General features: G+C 39.0%; 1 protein-coding gene across 18 annotated transcripts in view; it reads right to left on the reverse strand.

The window, feature by feature from the left end:
* The window catches only part of MYCBP2 (MYC binding protein 2), a 304,426-nt gene that overhangs the window by 203,468 nt on the left and 85,873 nt on the right, over positions 1-15,085 (reverse strand). For all 18 annotated transcript variants that reach the window (XM_089680411.1, XM_089680398.1, XM_089680410.1 and 15 more), the window contains exons 9-13: positions 13,930-14,003; positions 12,671-12,809; positions 11,914-11,990; positions 9,096-9,300; positions 5,962-6,126 (exon numbers count right to left, since the gene is read on the reverse strand). In XM_089680411.1, the coding sequence (XP_089536537.1) occupies positions 5,962-6,126; positions 9,096-9,300; positions 11,914-11,990; positions 12,671-12,809; positions 13,930-14,003 (660 nt within the window). The remainder of the gene's footprint in view (positions 1-5,961; positions 6,127-9,095; positions 9,301-11,913; positions 11,991-12,670; positions 12,810-13,929; positions 14,004-15,085) is intronic.

Genomic DNA, 15,085 nt, shown 5'->3' on the forward strand with positions numbered 1-15,085 from the left:
AGTGAATGGATGAACATATTAAACTGATATAGGGATTATGAATATTTCATAGCCAAAATTTATCATAATACAGGTAAAAAAAAAAAAAGACAATAAAAATATTCCAAATGAAAGTTCAGTAAAATGGTGAATGGATGAGAACCAATATATATCGAATAACAAATTCCAATATTTTCAGTAACTTCAGGATTCGATGCAGTTGACTTCTAGTGGAAGGAATGAAGTGTGCTTGCACTTACCAGAAGCGCAAGTTAAATGTGCATATCAAATATCATATCCAAAAAGGGGGACCCTGGTGGTCCTCATGGATCTGGTCACAACCTGGCGAAGGGGGGCTCCAATGGCACACACACACACCGGACAGCACTCCAGACCTCGCAGCAAGCCAATCCAGCACACGGGGACACAGGGATAGCTCTTTTAGCTGCTCAAACCACTCTGTACCGGTCTGCACCAGAAGTACTACTCCACCTTAAATGGCTCATAAATGAAGCCACCAAACAAAAAGGTATACTAATAGTGTAGTACGTTTTATTAAAGCAGGATAACAGCCAATCCAGACAAGACAATCTATATGTGAGAGAAAAATCTCCAGCTGATACAAGTCTCTTTTGGAGATAACACTTACAGCCTGTGTGTAGTATCTCAAAATAGCCGCCGGTCCCACGTGCGGCCTCAGCGGCGTGACGTCAGTGCGGCAGGGCTCCTCCCTGACGCATTTCGTGTGAAGACAAGTTATCAAAAGGGATAGCCTTGTCACTGACATCTTGTAATATTTATAGCCCCGCTTGCATGCATGTCAGGGGCACCGTCATGTAAAAGCACTTCGTCGTGGGGGCCATCTTACAGAAGCCCAACAGGTCTGAATTAGCAATGCACAGACTGAGGGCTGAAGAACAAACATTGTGTATTTGATTTCTGAGATCCTTAATAAAAACATAATTGAATCTCAATGATCATTTACATAAGTGAACATTAAAAACAGAGGCGTAACAGTATACACATCAAGGGAAAAAGAATCGCGGATAGCGGCTGCCATTTTGTTGTGGGCCGTGACTACAGTTACACATTATAGGGCTAAATATCGTATGAAGGTGTTAAAGTAATACGTTTGGATTAAATATATCATGTAAAAAAAAATTCTATAATGATAAAAACTGTCACTGTTCAATTAAGAAAAAAATTAATAAAATGAATATCAAAAATGTAATAGAGTACAAAAAAGCTGAATCTAAAAAAAAAAAAAAAAAAAAAAAAAAAAAACTTTAGACAGAAAAATTAAAAAATGTATATCAAGGTTAGAAAAAGGACCAAGAATACACATATTAATGTGATAAGAAAATTCTATCACATTGTTAACGTATTAATAGAATTATAGCAACATTAGGAAAAAAAATATATATATATACGTTTTAGAGGGAACACCTAACGTAAAAAATATCTTGAATATATTAAAAAAATATGAAAACCGGTCTCTGGATTAGTAGCCAACCTATCGTATATAAAAATTGACACACACACAACAACCAAAATGATCAATCTAGAATTGTATGATAAATAACTAAAAGGAATAGTATATAAAAGAAAAGAATACACCTAAAATCAATTTAACTAGTATCTATAAAACAATTGACATTTCAACATCGTGTCCTAAAAAGGGGACAAAGATCTTAATGCATAAATCCATTTGGTTCCTAATTTTGAAGTCACCTGCACCGAATCCTAAAGTTACTGAAAATATTGGAATTAGTTATTTGATATATTTTACGACTCTGTCTGGAAGGAGATTTAAGCATAACTGCACGGGATCTGTCAAATATCTGGTCCAACTCTAAATTGGAGTCCCCGACCAAAATAACATCGTCCTCAAATTCTGGAGCCAAGGAACGGAGTAGGGACTAAAATTAACTCTACCTGATTGGGAGAAACTTTAGTAACTTTTTCAAATGTCCTTTCACCAAAAGATAGCATCCCTCCCGATCCCTGATAATTTTAGATTCAGTAAAAGATAAACATCGGGATAAACAACACCCCCACTTGTTCGTAGCATTAGCAAAGTAGCAGAGAGGATCATCTTTGTGGACATATTGTGGGGTAAAAAGGGGTGAAATGCACCTCTCGAAGGGCTACTATATCCATGCCTAAAGAGCGGTAAGAATTAAAGCCTTTAATACATTTGGAGGGAGAGCTGAATCCCTGGACATTGAGAAAGCAGTCGAATAATACCCCTATCAATCCGTTGGAGACATTGTTAATAAAAGGCGGACTATATTCAGTTAAACTCCCCTGCCCCCAGAGCATGAGAAACGAGGATTGACCAATAAAAATTATAGCTAACCCTCAGAGAAAAAAAAAAAAATACAGAAAACACAGGAAAAGAAGAGACGTAAGACACGTAGAATACTCAAAACCTTGTGCCGAAAAAAGTCTGGCATTACACATTATAGTACAACCAAAGAAAAAATTAACCAGTAATTCCATGACCGTAGCCCTGCAAGGAAGGGGTCTACCCAGAGAACAATCTCAGTGGAGAGTCTTCCAATCTGAGAGGGCCCATAGACACCTCCCGTCACAAAAAAAAAAAATCCGAATAATATAAACATCAATGAAAACCAAAAACCCCGCAAGAGCAAATATCAGCAGGAATAAAAGAACCACAATAGAATAAGCACTCATTTATAAAATATGGTTTCAAAAACACATGTGGAAACAAACCAAAAAAAATTTGTAAAGATTGTAATATATTAAAGCTTTTCTGTGTGTGTGTGTTTCATGTTGAAATGCTTTTTTTTTCTAACAAAATATATTTTTTAAAAATATATCTTTTTTTTTAAAATTTATTCAGACATTTTGACCTAAATTTATTGCTAAATTGAGTGAGTTGGATATTTTTTTATGACCGAAAGTAGAAAATGTTTAAAATTTTATATATATATATATATATATATATATATATATATATATATATAAATTTTATTTTTATTTTTTTTGTGTCACAAATAAAAAAAAAAAAAAAAAAAAAAAAAAAAAAAAACTTAGTGGTGATCTAATACCACTACAGTGAGCTCTATTTGTGTGGGGGAAAAAAAAAAAAAAAAAGGACATACATTTTGTTTGGGTACAGCGTTACATGACCAGGCAACTACCAGTTGAAATAGCACAGTGCCGAATAGAAAAAAAATGACCTGGTCAGGAAGGGGGGAAAACTTTTCAGCTGTTGCAAATTATCATCCTGTTTCCTTGATCAATTGCGATCTTAAGATTCTCACAAAAAGTTTGGCTTTACACCTTATATGTTTTTGGCCCATTACATTCATGATGATCAATCTGGGTTCATTAGAGGCCGTCAAACGCTTGATCAAATTCATCGAACCTTGGCACTACTGTCTGCTGTACAATCCAACTGGGACAATTCCTTGCCGAGGGAAATGCTGTTGCTGTCTCTAGATCTCCATAAAGCGTTCAATAGTCTAACCTGAGACTATTTGTTTCACACTTTGGGTGCATATGGCTTTGGTTCCTCCTTTTTGACTCTTCTGCAGGCCTTATAATGTAATCCTTCAGCTCAGGTCTCTATTCGTGGGTACAACTCTCTGCCTATTGGGAGAGGTACTAGACAGGGTTGTCCCCTCTCCCCTTTACTTTTTGCATTAGCAATAGAACCTCTTGCTATCCGTTCTGACCCCCTATCTCAAGTATCCACTGCAGCCAACTGGATCATAAATGTGCCCTATTTGCCGATGATGTCCTCCTCATGTATGTGTTTGATCCTCGAATGTCCTTACCCAATCTACTGAATTCATTGATTCTCTATAGCTTCGAATCTTACCCTGAATTCCTCAAATGACTGAGTTAAATATCTTGGTACCCCCTTCAGAGGTTCAGTATCTTCGAGACAACTTTGACTTTCAATGGGCTCCTAGCTCTCATCCCTATCTGGGGATTCATTGCACGAGATCTTTGTCAACGTTATATCATGCTAACTATCCCCCTCTTTTCACACAACTTAAGACTGATTTGCTTAATTGGGCAGACCTTCTCTTTATCCTGGTTAGGTAGAATCAATTCTATCAAGATGACATTTCTACCAAGATTGCTTCATTATTTTCAGACTTTACCAATTGCAGTCCCCAGAGAGGAACTCTTACGCTTACAATCTGACATTTCTCGATTTGAGTGGGGAAATAAAAGTCCTCAGGTCAATAATGAGACTTTATATTTCCAGAAAAAGCATGGTGGTTTGGGACTTCCTAATATTATGGCTTATTTTCATGCAGCCCAGATAATGCAGTTCTCTTATACTACAGCCAAGGGATATGTACCTCAGTGGGTTAGTTTTGAGGCCGTATCTTGTCATCCTTATGCGGCTTCCCAATCAACTGCGCGCTTATGTCTTATCGCTTGCAAGCCTAAGTTACTAACTGAACCACGAACACTCACCTTTCAAAGTCTCTTGTAGGGCTTCTGGGGTGGTGAAGGATCATCTGTTATTTATGCTTCCCTTATTGATCCAACCGTTAAACTGTCTTATATGATACAATGAAAAACAGCAGAGGGGCTAAACGCTAATGCTGGCAGTGAACGGGGATAATCCTGCCAACACTGCCTGTTTGGGGACACTATACTTAGGGGGCACTAGTATAATTTGGTTTATGATTAATATATTGATCCGTACAAACACTATACTATGTAATTGCAGTGATCTATAGTGTGAATGCAGTAGAGTGCAGACAATCTAACGTGGCTAGGGGCAGTAATAAAATGATCAGTGAAAAGTGCTTTATACGGGCGATCAAAGGGTTAAGTGTGCGCGTGCATGCGTGCTTTTACTCCGTGTGATGCACTCCCCTCTCTCCCAAGACAGATAGGGGGCAGCAGGGGTGTGCACATATATGCATTCACACCGGGAAATAGAAATCAATGTAAGGGTATGTGGCTCTGCCCAGAGCCGCCGCATGCCCACAAATTGCAGGCAAGCGGAAACTAGTTAGGGGAACCTTTTATTTTATTATCTTGAAAACCTTTCAATTGGATTAGTTCAATGTTAACCATAGTAAACACACTACTCTGGGGAAAGGGGTGAGCAGAGATTTTTTTTTTTTTTTTTTTTTTACACTTTGCTTTGCAGGAACAATAAAGATTATTGCTCCTACAATGCAATGCTTGCTTTGAACGGTCATCAATGGGTTAAGTAAAAATTAAAGTTCAAAATACTAGTGCTCTGTGATTGCCTACAGCCAATCACAAGGTACAGAGTGTTGTGGTTGGCCTATGTACCATGTTAGAGCTGTGGGCAAATCACAGCTCAGCAGCAAGAGAAGCAGAGCTGTTATGAATTAGATGGATGCATAACAGCTTTGCTAACACTGCGATCATAGCGGTCACATGAACACCGGGTCACGATAACAGGAATCCACATTCCGCTGCAGCGCCCCCATGTTAGTACAGCCAGAGTGACGTACCAGTAGGTTGCTCTGCCTGTAGCTGCCGCCCGTTCACAGTACAAGTACTGTGGGCAGTCAGCAAGTGGTTGATGTACAATATGGCTTGTGTAGCAATTGAGATAGAGATTAATGTATATATAGCGTGTGCGATTAATATCTCTCTATTACTACCCCCCCTCCCTATTTTCGTCTATATTTTTGCCACAACAGTGGAGTGACCCTCATAGCTTTGTCACCATTAACCCTGCCTTCCCTGTGGTGAGATAAATTTGGCAGTTGCAGCAAAGTCAGGAATTCTGGGTATAAAAAGATTTTATTTAAAAAAAAAAAAAAAAAAAAAAAAAAAAAAAAAAAAAAAAAAAAGGTACACAATTTCTGTAAGGACTACCAGCACAAACCACAAAATACATAAATGTATAACTACTGCGAAAACTGGACAGTGTGCAAACCCTAGCATTTAACAAAGTGAAATGACAGCCTGGCAGGAAAATGGTCACATTCAATTTCCATCACTTACTTGAGTTGTCAGCATAGATGGCATCTTTCCCGAACATATACAGCTCACCATCCTTGGTAATGACCGAGCTGCTCCCATTATTGCACGCAGTGCTCAAAACAAATTTACCTTCCATTTTGATCATTTTCTTAGGTTTGTATGGTTTGGACTGTCTTCTGCTCTTTGCTGAAAAGTTCAACCAAGGATGTATTCGTAATTAGAGACAGATTAACAACTATATATACACACACACAATGTTTCAATAATTATTAATGGTGATTCAATTAGTTATCAGGCAGGCACGCAGACAACCACACACCAAATTCAAAGCTCTTTGAAAGGTAAGAATATATGGTATAAAAAAGGAACATCAAATTACATTTTACATTACAAATGTACATTACATAATTTACAATTTCCCAGAACACATTTTGTCGAGCAATTTATGGGCACAAAACATTAGCTGGATTTCTATAAGTTTAGGGTACGATTCAATTAGAAAGAAACATTCATACCATGCAAACATAATGTTTCTAAATGTAGATAAAGTAGGATTTTGAAAATAGGCAAAGATTAGTAATGTGTGTATGTACATTTGATTTGGTATTAACTTCTGGCGGCCCTCTGTACAGCAGGGCTCAAACTGGGAGAGTCAGAAGCAGCATTACGAACCCATCAATTGTGCTGCAGTACTCATTTACTAAAGGAACATGCTGACAGGACAAGAGAACAGAGGGACAGAGATGAGCTCATCCGTTTACTTCTCCTTTGCTGTCTAATTACAAGCGGATAGCAGGCAAAAGACCTAGTTGCATTACTGCAATAGAGAAAAGCTAGGACACAAGTCTGGTTCCTGAATGATTGCTGGTCTCTTTCCTTACATGCACACACACGCGAGCTTTTAGCCCAGTGGATTTCATCTAGTGGCATCCATACAGTTGTTTTGAAGGTGGTTTCTCAGTTCCCAGTGTGATGAGCTTGGTGTCATTCCAGGAGTATTGAGCGCATTTGTGTATCATTTTAGCTTTGCTTAACCACTTGCCTACCAGGCACTTATACCCCCTTCCTTACCAGGCCAATTTTCAGCTTTCAGCGCTGCCGCACTTTGATTGACAATTGCGCGGTCATGCAACATTGTACCTATATGAAATTTTGATCATTTTTTTCTCACAAATAGAGCTTTCTTTTGGTGGTATTTAATCGTCACTGGGCGCTTTACTTTTTGCGCTATAAATAAAAAAAGTGCAAAAAATTTGAAAAAAAAAAAGTTTGTTTCTTTTATAAAATTTTTCAAACAGGTATTTTTTCTCCTTCACTGATGTGCGTTGATGAGGCAGCACTGATGGGCACTGATAGGCGGCACTGATGGGCACTGATAGGCGGCACTAAAGGGCACTGATAGGCGGCACTAATGAGGTGGCACGGATAGGCGGCACTGATAGACAGCACTGATTAGGGGTCACGGATAGGCGGCACTAATATGCAGCACTGATAGGTGACACTGATGGGTACTGATAGACGGCACTGACTGGCACAACCCCTGGGCACTGACTGGTGGCACTGACTGGCAGCACTGCTGGGCTGCACTGGTGGGTGGCACTGGTGGGCAGCACAGGTGGGTGGGCACAGGTGGGTGGCACTGCTGGGCACAGGTGGGTGCACTGCTGGGCACGGGTGGGCGGAGCTAGTGGGCGCACTGCTGGGCGGAACTTGCAGGTGGCACTGCTGGGCACCGATCATCAGGGCACTGATCATCAGTGCCCTGATGATCGGTGCCGATCCCCGCTCTGACAACTGCCGGTTCTCGGCAGTACTTTCCTCACAATCTGACAGCGTGAGGAAAGTGCAGCCGAGAACCGGCACTTGCATTTCCTTCTGATCAGCGTGTCATTGGACACCGCTGATCAGGTGGTAAAAGGCCCCCTGGGGCGCGCAGGAGAGCGCGTTCTGGGAGGACGTCATATGACGTCCACTCAGAACTGGCCGGCCGCAGTGAAGCCGTCATTCGGCTATCTGCGGTCGGCAGCTGGTTAATAAAAGAGGTTTATTGCAATACTAGGGCATGCGCTTCCCTGGTCTGCTTTTTGTTTAGAGTGTGCACAGTCCATGTTTTGGCAAGACCCTGATACAGTGATGGCTGCAACACCGATTCAGCGCTTTTTTGGCTCGTCATACCTGAGTAAGAGTGTGGGATTAATGGTGATCTGGTTAATTAAAAACAAAAATGCAATTTGTGATTAAAACACTGGGTAAATATAAAAACAGGAACAGAAGAAAACAGCTGGCTTGCGCCGAGGATGGCTGCCGTCTTTTTGTGCTAAAAAGATTCCAGGCAGATTGCCTGAGAGACTCTTAGAAAAGGACTTGCTGTACACTAATGCATTCACGTACCCTGTTTAAAGTAGTTGTATACTAATATTGCCATTATAATCTTTCACTTTATATATTTTTTTTTTATCCTTTTCACCGACACTCTACTTTACTCCGGTGTGCCTGAGTTACTTGTTCTTTAAACAAATAGGAATGGGTCCCATGGAAAATTATGACCCCGATTGTTTAAAATTTTCATTTTGCTATTCTATGAAGTAAAAATTCAGAACTTGTTCCATTTCATTGTAACCCGTGACTGGTTACCAAATCACTTAAGTGGCCTGTGCTCTTCAAAAGGTTGAGCACCGCTTATGTAGAAACTAGATTTCAGGTTTGAAAATGAAAAAGATAAAAAGGGAATCACACTTCTAGAGAAAAAAAGGACTTGTTATGCCTAAGGAACTAAATACAACATGTAAAAAGTTTACTCAAAGATCACAACTACTTAAAAGCCATTCCAGTACTGCATAACGTAGCAGCTTAAATTAAACTCTGATATTGCATGACTTTTTTTTTTTTTTTTTTTTTTTAGGGATTATATAGCATCGTAAAATAAATATTTTGCTAAACTCCCACAAATCTGATCTGCTAATAACATTATGTAAAGAGCGCATATTTTGTTGCGGCACAGTATATCCAAAGGTTTGAATTTTAGAGTGGGGATGGGCGGAGATGCAAACTATAGCACAGGAAGTCAGCTATAATAAAATATCCCATACTTTTACAGAAAAAATTATTTATTCCAATAAAGACACTCTTGGAAACCAACCAAGTGAGATACTTACTTGATTCACCATCTTCTCCTTTACTTGCAGTCCCAGTGAAAAATACACTTCCATCATCAGCAGTGAGTAAGGCATGAGAACCATCATGACCAACAGAGAACTGGACAATCTTTGGAGATTTTGTTATTGGTAATTCTACCCACTTCCCAGAAGATGGGCCACCTTGCTTGATGCCTAGGCTCTGATATTTACCAGTGTAATAAACCTGGGTAGATATTCAATAAAAAAAAAAAAAGAAAAAGAAAAAAGGATTCATATAGTTGAAAGGTTGTTACAAATGCTACATAAACATTCTTTTAACAGTAATTTTTTGGACAACTTTGTTATATTAGATAGAAACTGAACAAAAAGGGACAGCGAGCATGCAGGGATCCGATTAGATCAGCTGCAAATGCACTAAAAAGGAACCCTAGACCTTATATATAATACAAACAAAAACCAGTGCAGCGCTAAAAAAAAAAAAATGATACAGTGTAGGACTAAAAAATACAAATACATAATTAATAATTATGATAATAAATCAATAATAGATACAAGTGATAGCAAATATATCTCTTAGATTGTAAGCTCCAAGGAGCAGGGCCCTCCTAACCCTCTTGTATTGAACTGTATTGTTGCGGTATTGTCTCCCGTTATATTGTAAAGCGCTGAGCAAACTGTTGGCGCTATATAAATCCTGTATAATAATAATAATAATGTGGATGAAATGCTATGATTAGCGCAATAAAATAAGTGCAGCTGTGAAAGTCTGAAAGCAAAAAAGTGTTCATAAGGTGGTGAAGGTCTGACAAGACACCGGTCAAAATACAGGTGGTGTCGGATTATTCCATGTGACTTTTATCCGTGCAGGAGATTGATAAAAATGCACACTCACCAGATACCCATAATTAAAGCGCAAGGTGTTGAACAGTATATTAACCAAGAATCTGCAGGAAGCCCCCTTTAGATGGACCAGAGATAGCATGGGAAGAGACTCCCTCCTCTGGATAGGAGACTGCTCTGCAACTGTAATTCCACTGTGGTCCTGGGAATCGTTAGCTATAGCAGGTGGTCAGATGTATTTGGTGAGTTGTGTTGGTGGTGAAGGATCACTGGAGCACAGCACCAAAACTACACTATTTGTTTGAGGAATTTGCACAGAAACACCTCCTTGCTGCAGTGCTGTTCCCGATTCCTTTCACCTGTGTGGTTTCCTTTCACATGAGTGGTAGGTGAGCACAGACAAACCACATCTGGTGAGTGCACATTTTTATAATTCTACCGCATGGATAAAAGTCACATGGAATAATTTGACACCACCTGTGCAATAGGACCCATTTGCAACACTGTATTCTGACTGGTGTATGTCAGACCTTCACCACCTTATGAACACTTTTTGCTTTAGGACTTTCACAACTGCACTTATTTTATTGCGCTAATCATAGCGCTTCATCCACATATGTTTGCTATTACTTATATCCATTATTGATTTATTATCATCGCTAATAATTATGTATTTTTTAGTCCTACACTATCCTTTTTTAGTGCTGTACTGTTTTTGCTTTGTTATATTAGTTAAAATGATTTCAAACGCTGAAGGTTGTTTACCTTCATGTATGGAATGCATGAAGGCAAAAAACCTGTGTGCTGCTCCTCCACAGCCCCTCATACTTGCCTGAACCCCATCTCGATCCAGATATGTGCACGGCAGCCTCTGCTGTCCCGGGTCTCTCTCTCCCCTCACTGACCGAGACACAGCAGTGGGAGCCAATGAGGAGTGAGCGGGAGCAGGCTGCACCTCTATCTTATGGAGGCATAGAGTGGTGATCAAGAGGGAGCATACACCAGTGCCCTCATAGCAAGCAGCTTGTTACTGGAGGCACTGATCAAGGGGGAGGAGCCAGGAAAGCTGGCAGGGGACCCAAGAAGACGGGGATCTGGGGATGCTCTGTGCAAAACCATTACACATAACAGGTAATTATGACAAGTTTTTTTTTTTTTTTTAAAACAAATGTAACAAAATGAGATGAACATACATGGGTGCATAAAGACTAGATTCAGTCACTGCTCTAGCTAATAGTTACCAATATTCAGCTAGACCAACTAAATTATCTCCAGGTGGAGGTTCTCTGCCATTATGTGATGTTCCCCATAGCCAGCACTGCTTTTGATTGAATCTGTCAAAAATCAGTTACTGAATAAGGACCACCTATAACATAGTAACCACTTTCCCAGGCATTATTAGAGGATAGGGATGAGCTCAGCCATGTTTAGACATGAATGAGCTACCCTGGAAGGAATCGGTCAAAACCAAACAGCCATAAGCAGTAGAGGCATCTACACATACAAAACGTCTAGTATATGTGAGGCTGTGGAGAAAGGAGTGCCTCTACCACCGTGGACTTGCTGTTGGCTTTAACAGGTTCCTGGCTGGACAGTTCAGGCAGGTTCGGACTTGCATCTGAACCCACCCGAGTTCATTCCTAACCATTGACAAGTATTCTGACACTTGCCTACACCAAGCTTTCAGTTTAAAAGAAACATGTACCCAGTGGTATATGAAAGTTCCCGCTGCTGATGATTTTTCTTTAAATGCTAGCTGGTCTGGCCGCTATACTAATACTCTTCTATACCTGGAGTCACTGAGCCAAAAATGTTGCAGACAGTCAGAAGTACTGATCTGTACACTTGTTCTGTCATGGACTCAAAAAAGTGTCAAAATCACTAGATCAGCATGACAGAAGATCTAAAGACATTCAAAAGGAACCTAAGCATTTTGTCAACACAAGCTCCCTATAATAGAAAAGGTTTATGTAAAAAGAAGTATAGTTTTATGTACCTTTCCACTAAATGTTTTCATCAATGCAAACTCCCTTCCTGCTCCCAGAACAGCCAATTCCTCATCAAATCCGGTGCCTGTAAGAAATTAACGTAGAAAGTAACACTGGGTAGACAGACATATTTGCTTGGAAATTGTGGAATTTTGCTGGTTGTGTATTTGTTCTAAGATGTTCATTGACAAAATGGCTTAATCTTGACAGTTTAACACTAAACTGTACAAAACACTCAGGTGTATAATATCTCAAAGATAAATGGAAGCACACATGAAACGCAGTAACTATACTATACCAAGTATTTCATAGTATGCAGCTGCACACAAAAGTACAGAGAAGGCTCTTCACTTACAGGAAAGGCATACGCACAAAAAAAAAAAAAAAAAAATATATATATATATATATATATATATATATATATATATATATATATATATATATATATATATAAATATTACATTAAAAAAAAAAACACAAAGAAAAAACACAAAAAAACCTCATTACATTTTTAGGTGCTTTTTTCCTTGATGCATTAAGGCATGCATATAATTGCAGATGTCTGAATGGATGTTGCACCTGTATCACACAGGTGTGTTAAGGTAATTTCTGCTGGGAAATATGTAGTCTATATAAAACAAAAAAAAAAAAAACACCCTAACTCACATTTTGTAGGAGCTTATGTTCTGAAACCATGGATACAGCAACCCACACACTATTGCTGCATACAAAAGTTAAGAGCAAATCAATTCAGTAATTCCTTACTTATGATGTGCAAATCTTTCTCCGAATCAAACAGCGAAATGCCACAGGCATGCAAACATTTCCGAGCCAGTTTAAGTTGTAACTCTTGCTGTAATACAGGCTCTGTGCTAGTAGCGAATATTCGAACAACAAATCCATCCTGCAGAAGAACATGTTAAAATAAGCAAAACAAACCCTTCAGCACAACATATACAAACATCCAATACGTTCTGTTTGAAAAAGAATTGTCTATTATGACTCATAGTAGAACATAAGGTTTCCAAATGACAATCATCAAAAATGAGGATGTTTACATTGTTCAGACCCTGTCAGAAAAGAACATGAGAGATACATATGCAGTTTTTTTTTTTTTTGAAAGTGCCAGAGCTTGGAGGCGGCATCCGTATCACTTATCTGGGAGAAGTACAGGCATTTAAAAGGTGTCATGACACCTGATTTACGCATGCTAGTTATCATCCAGGAAAGAATGGTGGCGGGCTGGGTTTAGGGAAGCAGAGCCAGACTAATTTAAAAAAAAAAAAATTGTGAACACCCCCTCAAAAAATAAAATTTGCTTTTTAAAAGTGTGTGTATACAATAAGTATCAAACTGCCCACAAGCCCACTGAATAATTCATACAGTATATCTGAAAAGCAAGCTTTTACGAGAAAGTGGGTCCTTGGTAAGCTAAAAGTCCCAAAAAATAATTTGCTTTAAAGTATTGTCTGTTTAATAAAAAACAGTTATAAAAGTATGTGAATGCAGGTGGTTTTTAAAAATGATTGATAAACTGGCTGCTTTTGCATGACCTAACACCCGTGTTTGGGCCCATTCACACCATGCACGCTGCAGTAACATGCAACACGTCTGTTGGTGCAATTCAGGGCCATTCATTCTAAATGTTACCCCACCTCAGTGAACTTGCATTGAGATGTCCTGCCAAAAAAGCTGCATAAATGCCTTTAAGTCCATTGTGGTGTGCTCATTTAAATGTGCTGCCCTGACGCAACACACATCAATGTGCCTACAGAGGATTGGTGTGATGTGAATGGGCCCTAATTTTTCAATGCTTTTCTGATCTGTCCATTCAAAGCTTACCAATTATTGTGCAGCATAAAATTTGGTATAATCAGGTATAATTTAAAACAAACTGTTTACAGGTAGGAAATCTGGTCAGATTTTTTTTTTTTTTTTTTTAAATCAAATCCATCAAAGCAAAATCAAGCTCAGGAAGAGACGCATTTATCCAGAGGAAAAATATTAAAAACAATGGCTCTCACCTCTTTAGAAGCAGCGATTTGGTTGATAAACTCCCCATCAGTGAAGAGTATGTTCTGGCCATCAGCATTACAATCTAGATTGTGAAGAAAATACTGACAAGTAAAACATTACCTTACCAGTTTAGGTTAATTTAAAATTAAAAAAACAAAAAAAAACCAAAACATTTAAATTCATGGCTATGAAATCCTGTGCATGCAACAACTTTGCATCTAAACTGATCTGAAATCAATTAAGGCTTTGTTCAAAGGGGTATACCTATCCCCCCCTTCTGTGCGAAGGGTCCTCTTCACCTGCCTGGGATGTACAATTGTTCCTGTGCAGGTGCATGCAGACAGTCTGTTGAAAGCCAGGCAACCAATTGCATGTACCTACATGGGCATTCCAGAGTGCACACCCATGAGACCATTTCAATCCGTATCGTGGACCCGCACAGATAAACACTCTAATGCCCATGAAGATCAGCCGGCTGCTTGTCATTGATTTTAAAACAGGCTTCTGGTATGCCCCTGCATGAACACTTGTGCACCCCAGGCAGCTGAGGATAGCCCCTCATACAGGTGTACATATCAATGTGCGTGAGTGAAGCCTTACAGCTCACTGTCATTTGCAAAAGGATTTATAAATAATCAGGAATAAAAAAAGTGACCAGTCTTACCTCAGCACTTACAAGTAAACATTATTTGCTGTAATTTTTGTATTCCACAGTTTCAATTGCTGCTGGAAAAAGCAGCTAAAGTAACAGTATTTCCTGTTCTTTAAAACACAACTGCAGTCAATTTTTTGCTTGTTTTGAACAGAGTAGTGAAGGTTAATATTTCCATCAGGCTTTTATTGTTGTCTGTAACCACACCAGGGATATTTCCCCTCCCCTGGTGTCAGACAAGAAATAAGGGGCACAGAAAGTTACAGACAGAAGTAGGTATAGTCTAACCTTTCCCCAAGTTATAGAAAAAAGTTTTTGCACTTTACTCTTCACACTATCATAAACAAGTAATTGCTGGAAAGTCAATCTGAGGACTGAGGCATAATTTCTGGCAAAAATTAAAAGAATTTAGTGGGTGACTCATGCTTATCAACAGGACAACTGTGCTAAATTGAAAATGCCACTGTATTTACCGTAAAGTCATATATATATATATAAAAAAAAAAAAAAAA

Source organism: Staurois parvus, unplaced genomic scaffold (genome assembly GCF_062004578.1).
Source record: "Staurois parvus isolate SC_StPar_1 unplaced genomic scaffold, SC_StPar_1.0 ptg000243l, whole genome shotgun sequence".
Lineage (NCBI taxonomy): Eukaryota > Metazoa > Chordata > Amphibia > Anura > Ranidae > Staurois > Staurois parvus.